This window comes from Mchenga conophoros, linkage group LG3 (genome assembly GCF_057382185.1).
Source record: "Mchenga conophoros isolate Kocher_MC1m ecotype Shallow Benthic linkage group LG3, M_conophoros_male_GT1.1, whole genome shotgun sequence".
NCBI classification, from domain to species: Eukaryota; Metazoa; Chordata; class Actinopteri; order Cichliformes; family Cichlidae; genus Mchenga; species Mchenga conophoros.
In genome coordinates this window covers 65,503,604-65,518,985 of record NC_140528.1, presented here as the reverse complement: position 1 = coordinate 65,518,985, position 15,382 = coordinate 65,503,604, and the positions used below count along the sequence as shown (strand labels likewise).

The 15,382-nt window shown below is 37.8% G+C and overlaps 2 protein-coding genes across 3 annotated transcripts; both read right to left on the bottom strand.

The window, feature by feature from the left end:
- Positions 1-4,437: 4,437 nt before the first annotated feature.
- LOC146580151 (thialysine N-epsilon-acetyltransferase-like) lies at positions 4,438-9,337 on the bottom strand. Its single transcript, XM_085266773.1, has 6 exons — positions 9,038-9,337; positions 8,760-8,811; positions 6,778-6,861; positions 6,189-6,290; positions 6,057-6,097; positions 4,438-5,886 (listed from the first exon to the last, which is right to left on the bottom strand). Exons 1-6 carry the CDS (start codon positions 9,212-9,214, stop codon positions 5,719-5,721), a joined length of 624 nt encoding a protein of 207 aa, XP_085122899.1. The 5' UTR covers positions 9,215-9,337; the 3' UTR covers positions 4,438-5,718.
- A 1,526-nt stretch (positions 9,338-10,863) lies between these two features.
- Positions 10,864-15,284, bottom strand: LOC146580150 (ubiquitin carboxyl-terminal hydrolase 50-like). 2 transcript variants are annotated; one of them, XM_085266748.1, is made up of 10 exons: positions 14,954-15,284; positions 14,131-14,239; positions 13,935-14,053; positions 13,660-13,730; positions 13,450-13,575; positions 12,294-12,389; positions 12,065-12,196; positions 11,849-11,977; positions 11,700-11,725; positions 10,864-11,484 (listed from the first exon to the last, which is right to left on the bottom strand). In XM_085266748.1, exons 1-10 carry the CDS (start codon positions 15,000-15,002, stop codon positions 11,358-11,360), a joined length of 984 nt encoding a protein of 327 aa, XP_085122874.1. In that variant the 5' UTR covers positions 15,003-15,284; the 3' UTR covers positions 10,864-11,357. The 2 variants fall into 2 exon arrangements, with proteins under 2 accessions (XP_085122874.1, XP_085122875.1); XM_085266749.1 differs by having other exon boundaries at positions 14,958-15,283.
- Positions 15,285-15,382: the final 98 nt, after the last annotated feature.

Here is a 15,382-nt window from a genome sequence, read left to right as displayed (position 1 = left end):
CATTTATTAATATATGAGGTTCCATTCAGTTCAAGGAATTAAATTTTAGTGTGGCTGCAACTTACTCCTTAAGTTAAAAATTATGCTGTATATTGTAGTTTATATGTTATACTACTTTCACAGTGAATCACATTTTATAGTAATACACTCTGAATGAGGATTTAAGTAATTACTCTTAGATCTACAGTAGAAAACAACAGAAATCCGGATGGTGTAATAGTATAATCTCAGTAACATCACCAATTGTTACATTTGCTGTATTTTACAGCTGTTTCCATGAGTACGGTGAGTTACCGTAAAAATAATGTAATCTCATGGAATTTTCCCACAATTACATGCAAATCACAGTACCAAACTGCAAACATCCTTTAGAGTTTTTTACTGTTGATTTTGCAGTACTAAGCTATGGAAATTACTGCAAAGGCTAACAGTGTAGGAAAGAACAAACGCATAAATAGCATCAGCTGCCATCATTTATCAGGACATGCTAACATCACTGTTCCTCAGCCGACAGTAAAAAGTTTATTAACCTGTTTGCACTGAAACTGTAGAGCACCGCGAGCACAGTTCATCCGATAATATCTCACTAATCTAATGATAACAGCAACATTGTGGTTTTGAAAAATTGCATGAATCGCACACACAGCTGGACTGCATGAGCGTCCACATGTGTGCTCACCATGATCATCCGCGCGATGTCTTTGCAGTCGTCCAGGTTTGCCGTGCGGAGGGAGAAAGCCATGTCAAGTGGATTTGATGAGGTTTTGTTCCAGTCTGTTAGAGGACAGACTGTGAGAAGTAGACAAGCTCGAAATTATTGATACTTCAGTTTGCTTTGCTCCTCTGAGTCCAGTGTGTTACTTCAGTTTCAACAAACAGCAGACATGTCCTGGAACCACTTTGCCCTGCTCCTCCTGCTCTGCAGCTGGACACACTCATGTAGGCTGGAGTGTGTGCCACTGAAAAATCTGATATCGATCCAACACCACGCAAATACAGGACCAGACAGAGAGAAGTGTGTCATGACTGATAAAGCAAATGCATCATCAGAACACTTTATATAACCTACTTCCATACTACTCTCAGCAGTGTCCCTGAGTGAATTTTAAACTGACTCTGAAAGAATGGAAGAGCAGATCAGAAATATAAAGGGATATTTTAACAAAGGGCATTCACTTGGGGCGTCATGTTATGGAAAATGAATAAATACTGAACCTAATAAAGAATATCTCACTGCTGAGAGTAAACCTGGAACACAAAATAAGGTCAGTTCATTCAGCTGTACAATCTCAATTTTTCAGAAAATCAAATATTATATTTCCCTCTGGTTTTCTTTCTGAAAAGTTTTTTAGCTAATAAATCTAATTAAGCTTCTAAACATTACATATTTTCATCGATTTTTTTCAACAATGCATTTTCTTTTTATTTCCATTTTACATATGATCGAAGACTTTTGAAAATAATAAAAAGGGTAAATTTGCAGGTTCGTTAGAACAAACTGTTGAGTGAATGTCCCACTCTGCATCTGTTGAAAAAAACAAACTATAAAGTGCTAAATAATAAATGTGCTATATTAAGATAACTGTAATCCCAGAAGCTAAAGTGGTCGTGATGAAGAGTTATATTAACCAGGCTTCAGTGTTTTTTATTACTGATATGAATATAATTTGTTTCCTCTCTGACTCCAGAAGAGAAAGAAGTTTATTTGAAATGTTAGACATATGTTGAATACAAAAACAAATCAAAAGATCCAGGAGGAAATGTAGCTTCACATATAAGTCAAACAGAATAAATTCACTGACGTGTGCTGGTCAATATTCATCTGATGTGTTGCCTTGTTTTTGTTAGCTTAATACACATCTGTTGAACTCATCCACAAACAAATGTTTGAAATTTCGCTGATTCTTTGGTATCCATCCAAAATTCGACAGTCCAGTCAAGACTGGCAGCCCAAAGTCCAGCTTGTTATTAACTCCTTTCAGTCTAAGGAACTGGAGACCAAAGGTAGTGACCGCTGTCACAGTTCCAGGTGATCCAGAGGTCATTATAATTCAGAGAAACTGGTCAAGCAAATAACCTGTTATATCAGTTAATACAAATACACAGTACACAGCAGTACGGTGGGAATTTTTATCTCTGCTTTGAAAGTCAAAATAATAACCAGTCAAAGATCCCTCTTTTTTTAAAAACAAACAACCAAAGTTTGACACACAAGTTTAGATAAAGAAGCATCATTATATGAAAAAATAAAATAAAATTTTAGTCTAACAGTGATTTTAGTGAAACGGGTTTGTTTCATGGACATGGACTTTGACCACCAAACATTGAGCCACTCTACCATGATAACAAGTGCTGACATCTCCTGACTAGAGGTGCAAAATATTTTTTTTTCAATTTTTGTAACTTTATGTAGCCAAAGGACTTAACCCATCTACTTTATTTACCATCAGAGTACAAATTAAACAGTTCTTTACGTGGTGAGGAGGATGAACTTGTTTCAAGAATTTAACGTGTTTAAAGTTTTACTGCTGCCAATGCTGAAAGTGTCACTGGCTCATCACACTGTGTGCTATCCGCCTAGCTGAACTGGTTTAAAAGTAGCATGGCAACTGCTTATTTATAGGAACTACAATTCATAATATAGTATCAAAACAAAAACTGTAGAAATTGGATTTTGTGTTGTCATCTTCAGTGCAGGGGGATGAGTACAACACATTCTCTCAGGTCTCCGTCTTAAAAACTTTTCTCCCGTCACCACTGAGCAGACGTTTCCTCACAGACTCATTGGAGGACTTCTTCTGTGCTTTTGGTTGAGGATTCCTTGTCATGCTAAAATTACTCCTCAGTGGCGCTTGAGCAACCTGGGCCTTGGTGTCACTGAGATGTTGTTCTGCTGTGTTGTTAAAATTACTTAAAAGTTAGACAGCTCTTCCCTGCTCCGGGTTTTATCACCTTTCTCAGGTAGCCATCCTCCTCTCAGTCTTAGAGTTACATTTACAATGGACCTGTGTTGGATATTATAGTCACTGAGACAGTGACCATCCGTCAGCTCTCTGCCTTGAAAAATAATTCTCTGTTGATCTGAAACAGACATAAACTAAAAGTTAAAATCAGGCACCAAAAGTCAAGAAAGGCTAATAATTTCTAAAAACTGAAAATACTTTTTCATTTACAATTTGTAAAAAAACATCAAAAAAACCAAACAAAAAACATCTACTTGCAATTATGTGACCTGTGTATTTGGTGTTCGCCCAGAGGCCTGTACTACGAAGCAGGATTTCATCTTATCCACGTAACTTTCTATTCTATAAAGCTCAGTCGCTTCTCGGATTGCCATGGTAACCATGGTTACCATGCTAGGGTCTTGCTGTGAATGGTTAGATCAGCAGGTATGAAATCACTGCCCGGTGACCAATCAGATCTCTGGAAAACTCCATCACCATTCCTGGAAGATCTCTTTTTTTCTATCAGATATCCTGAGTTGATTCAGCTCAGGATATCTGATGAATACTGAGGATTTATAAGGAAAGAGAAAATGTAATGACTTTAGTCTCTACTGATTTCACCTAAAAAACCTGCAAATGATCCTTAAAGCACTGCCACATGTTAAATGACAATATTGTGGGGTCTGTTGATAATTATATTCAAAGTTATATATAATGGATGTGACTTAAGTATCATATCTCAGCTCAAGAATGATCAAGAATATGAAGTTTGTTCATAACAACTTGCATATGTAATTCCTGAAATATATAAATACGCCTGTATAGACCTGCGTGCTGTAAAGAACAAGAAATTCATAACAGGTTATTTATTTTAATACAGGAAAATCCGAAATATAAATATATCTCAACGACCTGTCCTTCTTCAACACTGGGGTAGATTGCTGAGCTTGCAACTAAACGCACAACGTAAACCTACTGAACCACTGAACCGTGCAAACTGATTAGAGCAGACTGTGTGAAAGCAGGGCGCTTTTGCATAAAAAAAAAATATCATGTAACACCTGAAGGAGTGAGTGGATAGCAGTTTTTCTAACACTATGTGTAAGGCAGTAATCTGTAACTGTTGAATGACCGTTTTAATCACAATCATGCAGTGTATTAGTAGCGATTTCAGGCCTACCGGGGGGGACTCCTTCTTTCTCCTTTATTCGAAGCTTTAAACTCTCAACAGTATCATCGCACTCCACTTCAAGCTCAAATCTCAATCCCTTTTCCGTTATGACCGTAAGCGTGAGCGGCATTTTCGCGACACTTCTTTCAGACCTTGTACTTTAAGTTTCCAATAATGGAAACTATCGTTCGAGTGGCCCTGTGTACAAAATTTGACGCGCTTCTTCTTCTTCTGTTTTTTTTAAAAGAAAAATTTATATGAATTACATCCTCATTATTTTCTTAATCATGAAGTATTTTGATATTTCTCTTTAATGTTGTTTCCCATCCTCTTTTTTCTTTATCATAAAGGTTGTCTGTACTATCCACCTTTGCAAATGATTTTGCTAATAATTCAGATTTATTTATCTAATTTTTATCATTATCTATTATTGCTGGGAAGTAATAATCTTTTGAATTACCAGAGTTAGGTTTAATTGTACAGTGAACCCTGTCTAATGGTGTATTTTTACCCAGTAATTCACAGTATTTTCTCCAATAAAGATTTTTACTGTCTTTATAACCCTTCGAACCTCTGCTTGTTTCCATATTTTCGGTATATATATTTATGTTTTGAAAACCTAATTGCGTTGTTTTATCGCTAATGTACATTCTGCTTTCCACCTTGGTACTTTCCTCACAAACCACCTCACAGACACCTCAGTTAGAGCCAAGCCTCACTCTCCATCTTCATCACCACCACCATGTAGACTCAAAGGGGTCCTGTCCTAAATCCTATCACCGCTCGGATTCTGTCTGCCATGATGGGTCATCATACATTAATTTCTCTGTCTCAATAAATAATGTTTAAGTGATCTCTCCTTATTGGCAATGGACAGATGCAGGGATATTAATCGTCACACACTTGTGCAGTAAAGAGGATGAATGTTGTAGACAGAATAAGACACCTGATCAAGTTGTTTCACTAACTCATCTAAACTAAGCATTTTGTAGAGGATTAAGCAGCCTTGGCAGTTGTTTGATTTGAAATGGCAACTGTAATCTCAACATTTTGACAGCTTGTTTTGAAACTATAGAGTGGAAAATTGAGATTTTGCGTTACAATGCAAAGCATAAAAGTAAAAACTAGTGAGAAGTAAAGTAGTGAAGAAACTGTACTTCATTTCTTTTTTATTTCTGACAGCTGTTAAATGTGTAAGACAGTATCTTAATTATGTGTCTTATTGGTAACTTAATACAAAAAACACCCTCAGGAGAAATGTATACAATTCGCTTTATTCTATGACGTTACACACTGGAACATCCACTGCTTGTAAATTACATGTAGCTGCAAAAATACAACTGCAACTAAATTAGAAAACCAATTTAATGCCATTTATAAAATAAACACATATCTGAACTATATTCATTTAAAAAGGCGTGCTGCACTCTTAGCTTATATGCACAGACCTTCAGACAGCCTATGTAACAGTTATCCTTGTAACGCTGAGGTAGGCGCTTCAAGTTGTTAGGTTTTGCAAAGAGGCCACTGAGTGGTGCTCCATTCCTGCAGTGCGCAGGCTGACCTCATGGCTGCAAAGGTCACAAGGTCATGATGAATAGGTTAAAGTTGAGCCAGGTGCTTCAGCGCCTCCCCCTCGCAGCGCATGCAGTGGTAGCCCATGGTAGCAGTAACATCAAAGCTGCCCTGGCTGAGGTAAAAGTCCATAGATGGTTTGTTCCAGTTCAGGACGGTGAAGTTGAGCTGGTGGCAACCAGCAGCCAGAGCCAGCTACAGGAGAGCAAAAACAAGAAGGAAGACAGGAATGACTGCTGTAGATGTAGCATGGAAGCTGTTTCTGCATGCTGCCTCTGAGACACTGTTCAGCATATTTTCCTGCAAATATTGAAAACAGGAAAATGCTCAAGGTTTACCTTCTCCATTATTCACGTTTCACTCACCTGTGCCACCTTGCTCATTAGTGCTTTACCGACACCTTTCCCTGAAAGACAGATCATGTGCATTACTTGAGATTTCCTGCAAATATAGGGTCACAGTGATGATGAGACATCTTCTCAGAGGCTGTACTGTACCTCTGAACTCAGGCATCACATACAGGTCCTCCATATAAATGGCTCTGCCTGACCAGGAGCTGTAAGCATAGAAATAAAGTGCATAGCCGATCTTTGTGTGCCCTGAAAGAAGAAAAATATCTACTGGTAAAAACAGTCGACATTTAGAAGAAGCTAAACCGTGTCTGTATTCATAAAATTTGTATATTTGTTTTGCCGTTCCTTCCAACTGATTGAATGACTCTGAACATTTATCAGAGTGATTATTAACAGCATAATGCTTTACTTTACACTGTAAACACATAAATATGTATCATTTCCTTTACATCAGTGAAAAAAATTATACAAATTTGTGGTGCTGCTCACAGTTAATGTGCAGCAAACTTTATAAATAAAACCTCACATTTTTAACCTTTTGTTAAAAATCTGCCCTGTTCTTTTGTTTCTCCTGCTCGCCCACTCTGTCGGTTATTTTCACTTACTTTAAGGGTTTTGTCACATATGGGTTCATATGTTTTTTTAAACACTCAACCATCAGTTCTAAGTTTGTTACAGCTGTTAGACAGTAGATCGCAACAGTGTGTGAGAAAACTGGGCGTAACATGATCACCTTCTTTGGTTTTGTGCTGTTCTGGCACCTCAGCGATGATCCCGTGAAAGAACGGGTTCTTGGAAAAGCCATCCTGCTCCAAGTCTGAAAAGAAATTATAGATACTGTTACACGGTGTTTTCACAAGGGGAAATTCAGTTTACATTTAACAGTTTGAGGCTTTTTATCAAAATGTAATCTTAGCTAAGAGAGAGCTTTAAAACCAGTTCTTGACCTTTTGTTGGAAAATACAGTGCAATGGTTTTTCCTCAAAGGTCCATAGTTCCTAATTTTAGAATGAAGCTTCCTGAGAAAACCTGTTACCTGGTGGTAGAAACAAATGGCTCACAGACAACTACTTTATTATAGTGTGATAAAATCTACTGGGCTTAGATAAATATAACTAAACAACTAAATTTGGGGTAGCTGTTGCTCAGGCGGTAGAACAGGTCATGTACTCATTGGAAAGTTGATGGTTCGATCCCTGACTTTCCCTAGTCTGCATGCCAAAAATCCTTGGGCAAGACACTAACCCCAAATTGCTCTCCGATGCATCCATCGGAGTATGCATGTGTGTGAATGTTAGTTAGAAAGCACTAAATAAAAATGTGCTTGTGTGTATGGGTGAATGCACAAGTTGTACAAAGCGCTTTGAGTGCTCATAAGAGTATAAAAGCGTTATATAAGAACCAGTCCATTTACCATAAACACCAAACTATATTTGATCCAGATACTTTTTGGTTAGAAGTGTGTTTTATCTGGACGTGCATTCCCACTTCAGCTCCTGGCAGAAACTCCAGCTGTGGTCGAAGCCCACATTGCTACAAGAGGCACATGACTATAGAGGAGGTCAGCAGAGAGGTACAAGTGTCTACAGCCATCTGTAAAACACGGTATAGGCTCTGTCATGTTTCAGAGCTGCCTTTCAGCCAGTGTGGTGTTGGATATCCTGTCAAAATGAAGAAATTATGAATGCAGAAATGTGCCACCAGAATTTGATCAACCATTCAACACAATCTGGAAAGTTTCTGATTAGCAACACTTTCGTCTTTTATCTTTCATCAAGCACTGCCAGTCATGGACTGAAGCAGCTGCATCTGCATTTATAAAAATGTCAGTTGAATGTGTACGTGTCTTAGCTCAGCTTATTTTACAGCTGCAGACATTAAAATTTAGTTTCTGTGTTTCACTGACGAGATTTTATAAGATCTCATTTTCCCAAAGTCAAGAATAAACTGTCAAAGGAGCTTGCAAAGAAAAGCGTCTGGACTTCTTTAAGTTACTTGAAGACGTTTCACCTCTCATCCGAGAAGCTTCTTCAGTTCTAAGGTCAAATGGTGGAGAGTCCCCCCCCACAGAGGGACAAAGGACCCCTGATGATCCTCTAATCGCCTGAGCCAAGGTGTGAAACTGGGTGTGGGCTCCAATCAGCCAGAGTTTCGGGTGAGTTCATTGTGAAACCTGGCCCCACCTTATCATGCAAATTCCTGAGATCAGATGGCCCAGGATGTGAGTGGGCGTTAAGGCGTCTGGGAAGGGATCTCAAAACTGGATTATAGATGGCAGAGAGTTGGTGTCGTAAACCACCGCCTCTGTTCAAAGATGGTCGCTCACAGTGGACATAGATGGCTTCTTTCACTCCTCTTTCAAACCATCTGTCCTCTCTGTCCAAAATGTGAACATTGGCATCCTCGAAAGAGTGTCCTTTATCCTTAAGATGCAGATGGACAGCTGAGTCTTGTCCTGTGGAGGTGGCTCTTCTGTGTTGTGCCATGCGCTTGTGAAGTGGCTGTTTGGTCTCTCCAATGTAGAGGTCTGGGCATTCCTCGCTGCAGGAATGCCCAGACCTCTGACTACGATGACCTGGATGACTGAGAACCTTCACAGACATAAAGAATAAACTGCGCACCTCCAAAAATATCACCTTGGATTTAATCGTTTTATAAATATTATAAAAAAAATACCCTGAAAGTCAAGGCAGAGAACTTGACTACATACACTACCTTTCTGGGTGACTTTCACGTGGTCTGACACTTTCTCATATTCTGCCAGCTCCTGGAGAAAAACAAACAAAGCATGAGCTCATCGTTCATAACGAGCTCTCTAACATTTATTAGCCTGTTTGCACTGAAACTAAAGAGCAAAGCGAGCACATTGCATCTGAACCATGTAATAATGACAGCAGCAGCAGAGAGGTTGATGGATGTCAGCCTGACGGTCGATGCATGTCACTAAATGTCTTACACACACAGCTGGACTGCGCGCGCACGTTTCCGCTCACCATGATCATGCGCGCGATGTCCTTGCAGTCGTCCAGGTTGGCTGCACGGATTGAGAAGTCCATGCTGAGTAGATGTGGTGATGAGGTCGTGATCGCAGAGCTGGACAGCCGCGTTTCCTTCCAACTTCTTCTTCTTCTTTGGGATTTAAAAGCAGCTGGCATCCGTCTCCATTGCATTACCGCCCCCTGTCACATGTACTACTCTGTCTTTGCCAGTTTTTTCTTTACTGGTAGATTTCCCTGCTAACGCATCTGCTTTCTGATTTCCCAGAATCCCTGTGAGAGCTGATGCCACATGAACACGATTTTTATCCACTGACTTTTATCCACCAATTAACTGTGAACTGACTGACAACATGGCATAAACTAAAAACCAGCTGTCCCCAAAAGATACCAAAGCTTGCCTGCCATCATTTCCTCTTCCTAATCTAGCTAGCAAAATTGTACATTGCCTAAAATCATGTACACTGAGAAGATTTTTTATGTATACCAACCGGATTCCTGGGAATAGCCTCAGTGACTCCTGTCAAATGACTCCTGTTGTGGCTCTTTTGAATCATCTGAAAAAATTTGCACATATTCTTTATATATGAGGTCCCCAAGAGTGAAATCTTCTTTTCTTTAGCATGTGCATTTTGAGACCTCCATACTGGAATTGCAAGACAAATCACAAAAGTCAGTTTTTTAGACTTTTATGTCATCAAAAATGTTTTTTTTTTCTTTTAAGCCAATCCAGTATTTTGCAGCATGCTGCCTTATTTGAATCCAAAGTGGAGTCATCCATCAACAACCTTTACACCATCACTATCACAAGAAGGTGGTCAGAGCTGATCCCTGATTTGATCCCATCCTCACATTCAAACCCATCTGTCACTCCTATCACACACATCACCACTATCTCAGTGTCCTCACACATGTCATGAACAAGCTGTGACACGGATTGCCAGCCCCGGCAAAAAAAAAAAAAAAAAAAAAAGCTGCCCGTACTCATGTTGCCCCGACATCAGCCAGCGCATTTTGGGGATGGAATAGGCAGGGGTGGCGGGGACTCTCTGGCTGGCTGGAGCAGCATCTAATAACAACACGTTCTCATTTCCAAAGCGTAACATTTTACGACAAATCGTCAACATGTTGAGAACGGGCTCGTTGTGGTGATCCAAAAGTCCAAAATTAAAACCAATGCAAGATGGACAAAAAAAGTTCAGGTGCTCAGTGTAGAAAAAAAGGGAAAAGAAGAGGAGGAGAAACGAGCAAAAGATACAGGTAAGCAGATGTGTCATTGGATAATGGCAGATCATGTATCCTGAAACTATCAGAATCATAATCAGAATACTTTATTAATCACTAAGGAAATTATGTGCGTTACAGTTGGTCCAAGAAGAAATTGTAGGAGTGTTCGCCCAGGGGTTTCTGTTAAAGAATCAAGCAATTAAAAAAATCATGTTAACTTATAACAAACATCTGTGTAATTAAACCTGATCGATTCTCTTGCTCTTCAAACCAAAAATAATATTATAATAAAAAAAAGCTGAAGCATCAGTTTAAAAAAAATGAGAAAGAAGGGAGCAGAATTTTATTTCCCAGTCCTGTAAAATAAGTTTCACTCGTTATTTCTCTTGTGCTTTGCCCTTTTTCCACACATTTGCTTACTTCATTTAAACAGTTTATTTGTTAATGTTTCCTCCATTATTTTCAAATCATCTCTCAATACTGCATTTTAAAATATTAAATAAAATAGTATTACTTCAAAAGTTTAGGCCACCTGATTGGCTGAGGAAGTAATGCGCACACACCTCAGATCAATTTGAAATAAATAAAAAAATAAATTAGATTTAATATTGTGGAATTTATTTTAAATATAAAACACACACACAAGAAAGAGGTCGTCTGTCCAACAGGTATGCAACAGGGCAATGATCACAGCATGCAAGCAAATCCTGACATTTAATTCGCTTGTTTTTGATGTTCATCCTCAGTTGTTGCATGTTTGTCTTCTCCGTCGCTAATCTCAACCTGTCTATTAGATTATCACAGCTGCATCTCTGTCACTAACTTCACTCCTGAATTTTCATGATGCCGGACAATTTCTTTGTGTCCATTTTCCCCCCAAGTGTCCTGAAAAACCTTCATTTACTGGGTAATCTCATTAACAGCAGAGTTCAGATCCAACACTAATTATCACTGTAATTATACTTGTCCATCATTTTTGTGTGTATTATCACTCTGCAGTGTGATAACTGACTTTGCTTTCTCATAAGCGTCTTCTCACTGGTCATATTTGTCACTGATTGCAGGTGGAAAACCTGCCTGTTTTAACTATCTACAGCACGAATAATAAAATACATAATAAAATAAAAAAAAAAATATAAAGAAACATATGCCTATGGTAACAATTATGAGTCTTGCTTTTTGCCTTTCTGTAAAATAAAAGATATGCACTCTGGGATCTAGAAGAAGAAATAGAAAAAAAGACAAAACACAACTTAAAAAAAAACCTTAAAACAATTTTGAAAAATACAATCTGCACTTGTGATTAGAGTTTGGTGTAACATACTCCATACGTACAGTCATCTATATCATATTTGTGTTTAAATAAACTTTAAATATTGATATATTTGCAAATTAATCTATAGCAAGGACAAGAAGAAAGACAAAAACCTACTTCTCCTGGAATGGTTGGTAATCAAGCTATGAAGGGAAAAAAACAAATATAACATGATGAATTTTTCTTTTATTTTTATACATAAACATACAATACAGTAATTTTGGAACGTGTTTCAATTACACTGAAGAAAACGCGATCAGCCTTACCGGTGTGACCTGGGTATCATCAAACTTATACCATCTGTCTTCATCCTGGGTTTTGATTGTTGCGCTGTAATGGCCACCTCTCAGACCACCAAAATGATCCACAACTGCATACAGTTCGTACACCTCATTCTGATCCCAGAGGACAAAAAATAACAAAGTGAGAAAGAAAAATGAAGATGATTTTTGATCAAATATTAAAGTACACTTTGTAAATACCCCTGGTATTTGCAGGCTGTAGGGAACCTCCACAAAACAGCTGGTTTTGAAGTAGGACATGTAACTGTAGTTGAACTCAAACCTCTTCAGCAGCAGAATCAAAACATCTGGGTGATGTTTTATTACATCTGTCTGAGTGAAAAATATGGGTTTTTAATGTGTGTCATTTCGTTATAATTTCATTAAATCAATATCAATGTTCAGAAATCACAAAAAATTCTTCATTTACAATAGTAGCATCAACTTTGTGACCGCAGCGGTCACAGTACATCTGGTGTTCTCCATTTAGACATGTAGGTCTGAAAAACTCCTCGATGCCATTCACCTGAAAAATGAAAACTAATTCAGAAGCAGCTTTGATAAAGATGTGCCGAAGAGCTCAGCGTTCACAAAGATTTTCTCAAGAAGGGCATGCTAACATTAATAATTCATGACCTCTTTAAAAGACATAATATTGTCTTTTGAAGTGAGATATAAACAGTAAAAACAAACCAAAATTCCAACATCCAACACTTATCAGTGAACTCAGGACTTGGACTGTAGAGTTGATTAGATGTGTCAGAAAAAGAAAAAAAGGTATTGGACAGATCTGAAGACAAACTGAAAGGTCTACAATTTCATTGGCAGTTTACCTCAGTGGGATTTAGATCCAGTATGTAAAATTTCACCTAATCTTGGTTAAGCTTCAACATTTTTTTGTAGTATTCAGACATGAACTCTCTAAGACCTCAGTAACACAGGTTCACATACTTGATAAGTGTTGGAAAGTGTGTATTCCCAGTTAGCGAGTGGTTGCTGGCAGTCACTGGGTGAAACTGGTCACAAAGATGCTGCACTAAAAAACTCCTTGCAATTCCTTTGGTTGCTAGTATTTTGCCATGGTCATCAAGTTTGGATGATAGCCATTAAAACCTTCAGCCACCACTCGCTAACCCATTTTCCACAAAACAAACAAAAATCACATCAAAAACTCCATTTTGTTTTTCTACAAAACATTGGAGTAGGTTTACCTTTTCCTATAATTTCTCACTAAAAGATACATTTGTTGCATTTTGTGACTTAGGATATTTACATGACTCATGAGACTATAAGTCAACTGTGTTATGTTTGTTTTGTAATGCATTGAAAGTAATAAGAGATATATTTTTAAAAAAGAAACATTTTCAGAAATAATATTAATTAATATGTTTTGACACAGGCAGGATCCAAGGCATCATCTGATTTTTATGTGTCCTCACAAGTAGATACATAGTTCCCAATCAAACAAAAGTGTTTATTAAGGAAAATGATAGAATAACACAGATATGTTACTGGCAATATTATGCGAACTTGTTGCAGCTGTGAGTCCTGAAAACAGAAACATGCTGAGAAGTTTATGTACTTACTACACTGTAGTCTTGATTGTAAAAATCCACCAATGACAGAGGAAGATGCCAAAATGGTGCATCCCTGTCAGTCTCTTTATGACCTTTAGAGCAGGTGATTTGGTTTGCTAACAGACCGTGGAAGATCTGAAAACATAAATGAACAAAAACATATTATTAAGTATTATTTTCAAACCAAACGATTCCATTTGATATTGACAAAGACCTTACCTGTGATGCCTCAGGACTGGTCATGGTTAAAATCTTCTCGATGCATTCAGCAGCATCTCGCTGTTCATACACTGGATGGAGAAATATATGTGCATGTCTTTAACAAACATATTCATTAATTAAAAAAATATATAACCCCATAATTATTCACTACAATCAAAAATGCCAATCATAAACCCTCAAAATGTTGTGTAAAGTGACAAAGTTTCTCAAAAACATGAAACATCAAAAACATTATTCAAAGGTTTTGTTGTCTGTGTGTTATCATACTGTACCTCTGTTGATGCCCAGCTGGGTTATTATTTTGTGTGTGTTTGCTGTATGTTTCTGTAAATTATCAAACAAGTCTGTAAGGGCACCAAGAAGCCCAATGCCAACATTTTGTTTGGAGGACCTAAACACAGACAAAGTCCCCATAAGTAATAAAAATGAACCATAGACCCCATTAAATGCACATATGTGACAATAAACCTTTTCACAGCTTCTCTGAAGTCTTCGGTCATAAACAGCACCTGCAGCACACTGTTCAGGTAACACGTCGCACCTTGGTTTACCAGCCCATGGTATTTAATATTAGCTTCTGTAAATTGCAGAATAAGAACATGAGTGTGCATCATAAACTGCCAACACAAGCAGAAGGTCGTCAGAAAATAGCTCGTTCCCTTTTGCGTCTTTTCTATAATCCATTGAAGCCAATGATTTGATCTACATTTGCTAACATATAATACCAAGAATAATTAAAAAAAATAGAATTAATAAAATCTTGAAACTCATTTTTTAACCCTGGCTTTTCATTCGAGTTCCGCTTAAGTACCATCAGATTTTTTTAAATGTTGTTTATGTTGTCACTACATAATGTATTTGCGTCTTCTCACGTTTCGTTTTACTGTATTTAGTTTCTATTGTTCATTAATGAACTTGTAATGCATTTTGGTTAACTTTGATGTTGCTTGTAAATGTGCTATAGAAAACACTGACATTTACAAATTGACATTGACATTCCTTGTCAGGTACCTAGCAGGTTAAGAAAGGCACGTCCTTACAAATGGCGCAAGGTGTATAAATTCTCATCATATGTCAGTAAACTCTTAATAATAAAGCAGCTCAATTGAAGACGCTCTGAGTAAAGGACAGTTCCTCTTTCAACAGCGTTTCCAGGCTGAATTTAAAGACGTCTGAAGAGCGTAGGAAAAACTTTATATAGAGAACACACAGAAGACCAATTAACCAAAACTAAATAAAAAATAAAAATAAAAAAAGGCCTCGGGACTTCGAAATTCACTACAAATCTTACCCACAGAGGTAGAGATGTTCTTGAAGCCATGTCGACCAAATAAACGCATTTTCTGCCCCCTCTGACGATCTACAAAGAAATTGTTGTTGGAGGCAGAAACAAACGCGATTATTTTGAAAAGAAATCAAAGTAAGCCAAAGATGCAGGCCTGCCTTCAACACAGTTTTAAGACATTTCTTCAGATACTTGTTAATAAAATAGTTCATCCGCTATAGGAGCATTAGGCTATCTCAATCTCCCGTGCAGTTAAAAACACTCCGACTATCGCTTTCTCTTTCACTTCTGCCGGATCAGTGATGGGTTCATGGCGTGTCGGAAATGTTAATTGTTAAAAATGCGCATTTCTGTCACTGTTTCCTATTCTACAGGTGCAAACTCAGCAGCTTTCTTTTTCTTCCCAAACTGTTCTGTTCTCAGTATTTCTGTTCC

Bases quoted from the DNA above. Each gene is read 5' to 3' on its own strand.
- LOC146580151 (XM_085266773.1), bottom strand. From the start codon at position 9,214: ATGCAATGGAGACGGATGCCAGCTGCTTTTAAATCCCAAAGAAGAAGA. The intron at 6,862-8,759 runs GTAGTGTATGTA...ATTTCTTTTCAG, and splicing joins CGTGAAAGTCACCCAGAAAG to ACTTGGAGCAGGATGGCTTT. The intron at 6,098-6,188 runs GTACAGTACAGC...TCTGTCTTTCAG, and splicing joins TGTGATGCCTGAGTTCAGAG to GGAAAGGTGTCGGTAAAGCA.
- LOC146580150 (XM_085266748.1), bottom strand. From the start codon at position 15,002: ATGCGTTTATTTGGTCGACATGGCTTCAAGAACATCTCTACCTCTGTG. The intron at 14,240-14,953 runs GTAAGATTTGTA...TGCAATTTACAG, and splicing joins GAACATCTCTACCTCTGTGG to AAGCTAATATTAAATACCAT. The intron at 12,197-12,293 runs GTAAATGAAGAA...TTTTTCACTCAG, and splicing joins ACAAAGTTGATGCTACTATT to ACAGATGTAATAAAACATCA.